Source organism: Bos taurus, chromosome 15 (genome assembly GCF_002263795.3).
Source record: "Bos taurus isolate L1 Dominette 01449 registration number 42190680 breed Hereford chromosome 15, ARS-UCD2.0, whole genome shotgun sequence".
Classification (NCBI taxonomy): domain Eukaryota; kingdom Metazoa; phylum Chordata; class Mammalia; order Artiodactyla; family Bovidae; genus Bos; species Bos taurus.
In genome coordinates this window covers 84,708,488-84,716,984 of record NC_037342.1, presented here as the reverse complement: position 1 = coordinate 84,716,984, position 8,497 = coordinate 84,708,488, and the positions used below count along the sequence as shown (strand labels likewise).

The following is an 8,497-nucleotide window of genomic DNA, read 5'->3' as shown; positions in this document are numbered from 1 at the left end:
TTCCAGTTTTGGACAGTTGTACTTTTCTAAGAATTTGTCCATTTCTTCCACGTTGTCCATTTTATTGGCATATAATTGCTGATAGTAGTCTCTTATGATCCTTTGTATTTGTGTGTTGTCTGTTGTGATCTCTACATTTTCATTTCTAATTTTATTGATTTGATTTTTCTCCTTTGGTTTCTTGATGAGTCTGGCTAATGGTTTGTCAATTTTATTTATCTTTTCAAAGAACCAGCTTTTGATTTTGTTGAGTTTTTCTATGGTCCCCTTTGTTTCTTTTGCATTTATTTCTGCTCTAATTTTTAAGATTTCTTTCCTTCTACTAACCCTGGGGTTCTTCATTTCTTCCTTTTCTAATTGCTTTAGGTGTAGAGTTAGGTTATTTATTTGACTTTTTTCTTCTTTCTTAAGATATTCCTGTATTGCTATGAACTTTCCCCTTAGCACTGCAGTTACAGTTCCCATAGGTTTTGGGTTGTTGTGTTTTCATTTTCGTTTCTATGCATATTTTGATTTCTTTTTTTATTTTTTCTGTTGTTTGTTGGTTATTCAGCAGCATGTTGTTCAGCCTCCATATGTTGAAAATTTTAATAGTTTTTCTCCTGTAATTGAGATCTAATCTTACTGCATTGTGATCAGAAAAGATGCTTGGAATGATTTCAATTTATTTGAATTTACCAAGGCTAGGTTTATGACTCAGAATACGGTCTATCCTGGAGAAGGTTCCACGTGTGCTTGAGAAAAAGGTGAAATTTACTGTTTTGGGGTGAAATGTCCTATAGATATCAATTAAATCTAACCGGTCTATTGTATCATTTAAAGCTTGTGTTTCTTTGTTAATTTTCTGTTTAATTGATCTATCCATAGTTGTGAGTGTGGTATTTAAGTCTCCCACTATTATTGTGTTATTGTTAATTTCCTCTTTCATACTTGTTAGCATTTGTCTTACATATTGCGATGTTCCTATGTTGGGTGCATATATATTTATAATTGTTATATCTTCTTGGATTGATCCTTTGATCATGATGTAGTGTCCTTCTTTGTCTCTTTTCACAGCCTTTGTTTTAAAGTCTATTTTATCTGATATGAGTATTGCTACTCCTGCTTTCTTTTGATCTCTATTTGCATGGAATATCTTTTTCAAGCCCTTCACTTTCAGTCTGTATGTGTCCCCTATTTTGAGGTGGGTCTCTTGTAGACAACATATATAGGGGTCTCATTTTTTGTATCTATTCAGCCAGTCTTTGTCTTTTGGTTGGGACATTCAACCCATTTACGTTTAAGGTAATTATTGATAAGTATGATCCTGTTGCCATTTACTTTATTGTTTTGAGTTTATATACCATTTTTGTGTCTCCTGTCTAGAGAAGATCCTTTAGCATTTGTTGCAGAGCTGGTTTGGTGGTGCTGAATTCTCTGAGCTTTTGCTTGTCTGTAAAGCTTTTGATTTCTCCTTCATATTTGAATGAGATCCTTGCTGGGTACAGTAATCTGGGCTGTAGGTTATTTTCTTTCATCACTTTAAGTATATCTTGCCATTCCCTCCTGTCCTGAAGAGTTTCTATTGAAAGATCAGCTTTTATCCTTATGGGGATCCCCTTGTGTGTTATTTGTTGTTTTTCCCTTGCTGCTTTTAATAATTTGTTCTTTGTGCTTGATCTTTGTTAATTTGACTAATATATGTCTTGGGGTGTTTTGCCTTGGGTTTATCCTGTTTGGGACTCTCTGGGTTTCTTGGATTTGGGTAATTATTTCCTTCCCCATTATGGAAGTTTTCAACTATTATCTCCTCAAGTATTTTCTCATGGTCTTTCTTTTTGTCTTCTTCTTCTGGGAATCCTATGATTCGAATGTTGGATCATTTAACACTGTCCTGGAGGTCTCTGAGATTGTCCTCATTTCTTTTGATTTGTTTTTCTTTTTTCCTCTCTCATTCATTTATTTCTACCATTCTATCTTCTACTTCACTAATCCTATCTTCTGCCTCCATTATTTTACAATTTTTTGCCTCTAGAGTGTTTCTGATCTCATTTATTGCATTATTCATTATATATTGACTCTTTTTTTAATTTTTTCTAGGTCCTTGTTAAACCTTTCTTGCATCTTCTCAATCCTTGTCTCCAGGCTACTTATCTGTGATTCCATTTTTATTTCAAGGTTTTGGATCGTTTTCACTATCATTATTTGGAATTCTTTATCAGGTAGATTCCCTATCTCTTCCTCTTTTTTTTTTTTGGTTTGGTGGTAATTTATCCTGTTCCTTTACCTGCTGGGTATTCCTCTGTCTCTTCATCTCATTTATATTGCTGAGTTTGGGATGGCCTTTCTGTATTCAGGCAGTTCATGGAGCTCTCTTTATTATGGAGTGTCCTCACTGTGGGTGGGGTTGTTTCGGTGGCTTGTCAAGGTTTCTTGGTTAGGGAAGCTTGTGTTGGTGTTCTGGTGGGTGGAGCTGGATTTCTTTTCTCTGGAGTACAATGAAGTGTCTAGTAACGAGTTATGAGATATCAATGGTTTGGAGTAACTTTGGGCAGCCTGTATGTTGAATCTCAGGGCTGTGTTCTGTGTTGCTGGAGAATTTGCATGGTATGTCTTGCTCTGGAACTTGTTGGCCCTTGGGTGGTGCTTGGTTTCAGTGTAGATATGGAGGCATTTGATGAGCTCCTATCGATTAATGTTCCCTGGAACCAGGAGTTCTCTGATGTTCTCAGGATTTGGACTTAGTCTCCTGCTTCTGGTTTTCAGTCTTATTTTTATAGTAGCCTCAAGACGTCTCCTTATATATTGCAATGTTGATAAAACATCTAGGTTAAAGATAAAATTTTCTCCACAGTAAGGGACACCCACAGAGGTTCACAGAGTTACATGGAGAAGAGAAGAAGGAGGAGGGAGGTAGAGGTGACCCAAATGAGATGAGGTGGAATCAAAAGAGGAGAGAGCAAGCTAGCCAGTAATCACTTCCTTATGTGCAGTCCACAGTCTGGACTGCTCAGAGATGTTCATGGAGTTATACAGAGAAGAGAAGAAGGAAGAAGGAGACAGAGATGGCCAGGAGGATAAAAGAGGGGAATGAAAAGTAGAGAGACAGATCCAGCCAGTATCAGTTCCCTAAGTGTTCTCCACCGTCTGGACCACACAGAAGTTCAGAGAGTTGTGTAGAGAAGAGAAGGGGGAGGGAGGAGACAGAGGAGACCTGGTGGAGAAAAATTAGAGTCCAAAGGGGAAGAGAGCAATTAAGCCAGTAATCTTGCTCCCAAGTAAAAATGGGTACTGAAGATTGTGTTCTTAAAGATTGTGTTGTATCAATTGTACAAAATTGATAACAAATACCAAAAAGCAAATATTAAAATTCTAGAGTATAGGTTGGATTTTCAAAAATACAATATTAAAGAAAACAAGAAGAAAAAAAAAGTCACAAAATATATTTAATATATATATATATATATATGAAGTTTTACTTTAAAAATAAACTTTTTTTGAAAAGTAATAGTAGGCTATAAAAATGAAAATTAAAGGAGTAACAGAGGACTTAAAAATTTTAAAAAGTGAAAAAAAGAGAAAAGAATGATCGTAAAATAGTAAAAATATATCTAGGACTTTCTCTGGTGTTGTTGTGGGCAGGGTGGGGTCAGTTCATTTTCGGATAGTTCCTTGGTCCAGCTTATATTTCTCAAGATCTATGGGCCCCTTCCTATGTAGTTGGCAGTAACTACAGGGTTTTAATCTATTGCACCTGTCACTTCCAAGGTGGTTCCCTTGGTTTTAGTTTCCTCTGTTTGCTGGTCTCTTCAGTGTCTGATTTCCGCCCTGACACAAGGGGGATGGGGTGGTGGGCACTTTTTCTCTTTTTTTTCTTTAGGCTCATTTGTTCAGTCGCACTGTGGGGAGGGAGGGATGCTGCAAAGAGTTAACACTGGCGTGTGCTTGCAGTGTCTCAGCCACACTGGGCCTGCCCCCGCTCACAGCGTGTGCACCCTCCCTGCCCACACAGCTCAGGCTCTAGGTTGCTTCGCCGGTAACCATCCAAGGCCGGCCCTGGGCTGCATGCACCTCCCAGGTCCAAGCCTCTCAGGTTCAGTCACTCAGGTAGTCCTCAGAGGCACAGACTCCGTTGGGCCTGTGTTTTGTGCCCTTCCCAGGTCCGAGCAGCTCGGCTGATGAGGTGTTTGGCGAGTGTGGTCACTGCAACTTATTGCCTCTCCTGTCCCTGCTGCTCGGTTTTCTGGGTGTACAACTGGTGCACCTTCTCAGGCGGATGATGACTGTCCAGAACCCCAAGAAGACTTAGTTAGCAAAGAAGCCTGCTTGCAGTTAGGTAGATAATGTCTCTCTGGGGCTGCGATTTCCCCCTTCCGGGTCTGGCTGCCTGTCACTGGAGGGGGATGATCTGCAGCCAGCTGGTTCTGTTCAGCCCTTCGTTCTGTGCGAGGGCCTGGTGGTGTCTTAGGGCTTTTTGCTTGGTAGCTATCCCACGGTCTGATTTGCTAGCCCAAATTAGTTATCCTCAGGGCATTCAGGCCCTATACTTACTCTAAGAAATGCATCCTGAGCCTCCCTTTCCAGCCCCCGCTTGCTAGTGGCGGGTGCAGGCGTCTGCTCTGCTTCTCCGCTGGGGGAGTTACTGTTGGGCTCATAATCAGTGGGTTTTAATTATTTACTTATTTTTCCTCTCTATCATGTTGCCCTCTGTGCTTCCTAGGCTTGCCACAGACTCAGCACTGAGAGTGTTTCCTGGTGTTTGGAAACTTCTGTCTTTTTAAGACTCCATTTCCAGGATGGAGCTCCATCCCTCCCTCTTTTGTCTTTTTTTTTTTTTTTTTTTTGTCTTTTATATTTTTCCTACCTCCTTTCGAAGACAATGGGCTGCTTTTCTGGGTGCCTGATGCCCTCTGCTGGCATTCAGAAGTTGTTTTGTGGAATTTACTCGGCGTTTAAATCTTCTTTTGAAGAACTTGTGTAGGAGAAAGTGGTTTCCCCTTCCTATTCCTCCACTATCTAGGACCACCTCCAATACTGTCTTTCTGAGTGTGTCATAGTTTTTGTACTGAAAGCTATTTATCCCATGAGGATATCTGTTTGCAAATGGGATTAGTTCTGAATACCCCGAAATGTCACTAAGATCATATGAGATCTGAAGGTAAGTTCTTCAATAGTGCTGATTCTTATTAAAGATTTCTTATTAAAGTTTTTTATTTAATAAATTAATTATTTCTTAATAAAGTTTCTTATTTCTTATTTAAGTTTCCATATATAGTAATGACTATATTTCATCACTTTTCAAATAGGAAATAGAGCATTTAATCTTTACCCCATTACTCTAAAGGGGGTTAATGAATATAATTAACCTAATTTAGGTGATGAAGAAATAATTGAGGCTCATAGAGATTAAGAAATTTGTAGGACTCAATTCTCTAACACCAGATGCCCTTCTTTTGCCAAAAGACATGTCTTTTAATAATTAAGACTAATCATGAGAATGAAACAAATTTGAAACACACTTCACACTCAAGATTTTTACATTTACATTTAGTAAATGTAAATACTAAATGATGTAAATTATCATCTGTTTAATCCAAACATGAATAGGAAGAACTCTTCCTGTGATCAATCATTATGGATAATGTGAGTCTCTGTGGCTTTTTAAAAAATAAAGTTCCAGATGATTATTCCTCAGTTTATTGCATGCTTAAACATTTCCTTGTATTATTGATCAAAATACCAATTCTTTCTGTCTCCTAGGTGCATAGACAGTCATAAAATAAGTGAAGGTCCTCTGTGTGCCCTCTGCAGTGTGCTGGATATATTCATATATGTTTCCTCAATCAATTCTCATAACAGCCTGTGAGGTGGACATTATTGTTCTCATTTGATACTAGAGGAAACTAGGATGTAAGTTGCCAAGAAACATACCCTAGAATCAAGCAGCTGCAAGTGGAGAAAGAGAAGATCCTTATCTATTTTTTTTTTTTGTTTTTTTTCTGATTCTCAAATCAGTATGTTTAACTGCTGGAAACATCATTTCAACATTTTGCAGAAGAGTCTGTGGGTTAATGCTTTGTAGGGAAATTGTGGAAAAAAGAAATAGGGGTGAGGAAGAGACAAAACTAAAATTGACCTTCAATGAAAGTAGTATTATATGGTTATTCAAAATTAAGAATTTTAGTAAGTTTTGCTGTGTGTATGCGTCTGTGTATGTATATGTATTTTTATATTTCTTCAATGATGTTGCTTCACAGACACTTGTCTCTGAAGTAACATTAATTAATTATTGTGATTATATCTAAAGGTTCTTATTAGATCAACATGGTTTATTTTAACCTAACAAAATAGAACACTATTTAAGAATTTGGAGGAAATAAAAAGAAGTAGAATCTGAACTAGTCTTAGATCTGCTCTCATTAATTGCTTGATTTTTGTCAAGATCCTTACTTTCTCTAAGCTTCTAGTGTGAAAATAAATATAAAAATGTTAGTAGTAATCATTTCAGAGGTTTGCAGTGAAAATTAAATAATCAAATGTCTGAAAAAATATTTAGAGCACAGTATGTGTTCATTAGTCTTATTATTAACATTAGTCTCTGATATCCTTTCCCTTGTGCAAATGGATTAAATAATACCATGTATAGGTTACTACCATGCCATACACATAGCAATCAATCACTATTAGCTATGGTTATGTTATTGGATTTAGGCAACATGACTTTTCAGTTCTATTACAATATCCAGAGTCCCTGTATTCATTCCTTTCCTATTATGGATGCCCCATAACACTTAATGTGAATGCTTAATTACTCTGTTACACATAACACTTTGATCTCCATCTCCTTACTGAACCTCATCCAAGTCCACTTGGTCCAAGTCACACACACACAAAAAAATCTTTATGAAAGTTATATGTAAAATTTACTCTTTCTCAAATTTGCCTTCATGTCTACACTCATGTGTTCATATTCTTATACTTATATTCTAATATTTACACTCAAATCCTCATGCACTCATAGTTGAAAAATCTTTAAGATATCAGAATATTTTCCATCTTAAAAAATGTTATTAGAATTTAGATATCTATAGAATCTAGGCAATTGCTATTTATTGGATGAAAAACAAAAAATTCAAAGCTGTGTTAAAAAACTGTGACTTTTTAAGGTACTATGATCAACAAGAACACGAAAAACATGGAAAATAGGAACAGTGTGACAGAGTTTATTCTACTGGGACTCACGCAAAATCCAAAGATGCAGAAAATCATATTTGTTGTGTTTTTAGTTGTCTACATCATCTCTATGACAGGAAATGTATTCACTGTGGTCGCCATCACTACCAGCTCATTATTGGGGTCCCCAATGTACTTCTTTCTGGCTCATCTCTCTTTTATTGATGTCTGCTATTCCTGTGTTGATACCCCTAAACTGGTCATAGATTCACTCTATGAAAAGAAAACAAGTACTTTTAAAGGATGCATGAATCAAATCTTTTGGGAACATTTCCTCGCAGGTGTTGATATAATCCTGCTTACTTCAATGGCCTGTGACCTTTATATGGCCATTTGCAAGCCCCTGCACTACACAACCATCATGAATTGGCAGTTATGTTGGTTGCTAATGGGAATGGCATGGATAGGAGGCTTTCTTCACGGAATCATACAGATCCTTTTCATCATCAGATCACCCTTCTGCGGCCCTAATGTCATAGATCACTTTATTTGTGACGTGAACCCTTTGCTTGAACTTGCCTTCACTGATACCCACACTCTAGGGCTCTTCCTTGCTGCCAACAGTGGTATTCTCTGTCTGTTAAACTTCCTTCTCTTGGTCGGCTCCTATGTGGTCATTCTGTACTCCCTAAGGACCGAAAACTCGGAGGCCAGACGCAAAGCCCTCTCCACTTGTGTCTCCCACATCACAACAGTTGTCATATTCTTTGTGCCCTGCATATTTGTATACATGAGACCTGCAGTTATTTTGCCTACTGATAAATCAGTGGCTGTATTCTACACTATGATAACCCCCACATTAAATCCCTTAATCTATACCTTGAGGAATGCCCAGTTGAAAACTACCATTAGGAGATCGTTTAGAAGTAAAGCTATTTCAGATGAAATACAAATGTGGCCAGAACCCAAAGTCTATTGAACAGAGATAACTGTCAAAAGGACATTGCTGATAATCTCTGCAAAGAATACCTAGTGAAATAAAGAACAACAACAACCACAAAAAATTTTACCAAACTTAGATTCTGTAAAAAGCAAATTAGAAATTGGTGCAAGAAAATGGGAAAAGCCAAACCCAGGACCATTCTCTAAATATGTAGAAAATTCTAGCAAATTGGGACTTGATATCACTGAATTCATCAATTTATATGGATTCAAAATGTTTATTCTAGTAAAAATAAAAGCCATAAAATATATTGTTTCTTATTAATAATCTCAATAACAATCCATAGAGATAGGCATGGCTATTTTCCCCATTAACAGGTGAGATACTAAACAGAAAGGAGTA

The 8,497-nt window shown here is 37.2% G+C and overlaps 1 protein-coding gene across 1 annotated transcript; it reads left to right on the top strand.

Annotated features, from left to right (window-relative positions):
- Positions 1-7,168: 7,168 nt before the first annotated feature.
- OR4C181 (olfactory receptor family 4 subfamily C member 181) lies at positions 7,169-8,131 on the top strand. The gene has a single exon (XM_015474937.2). The coding sequence runs from the start codon at positions 7,175-7,177 to the stop codon at positions 8,129-8,131; it is 957 nt and encodes a 318-aa protein (XP_015330423.1). The 5' UTR covers positions 7,169-7,174.
- Positions 8,132-8,497: the final 366 nt, after the last annotated feature.

What these genes read in the sequence shown, in the direction of transcription:
- OR4C181 (XM_015474937.2), top strand. Translation starts at nt 7,175, where the DNA reads ATGGAAAATAGGAACAGTGTGACAGAGTTTATTCTACTGGGACTCACG.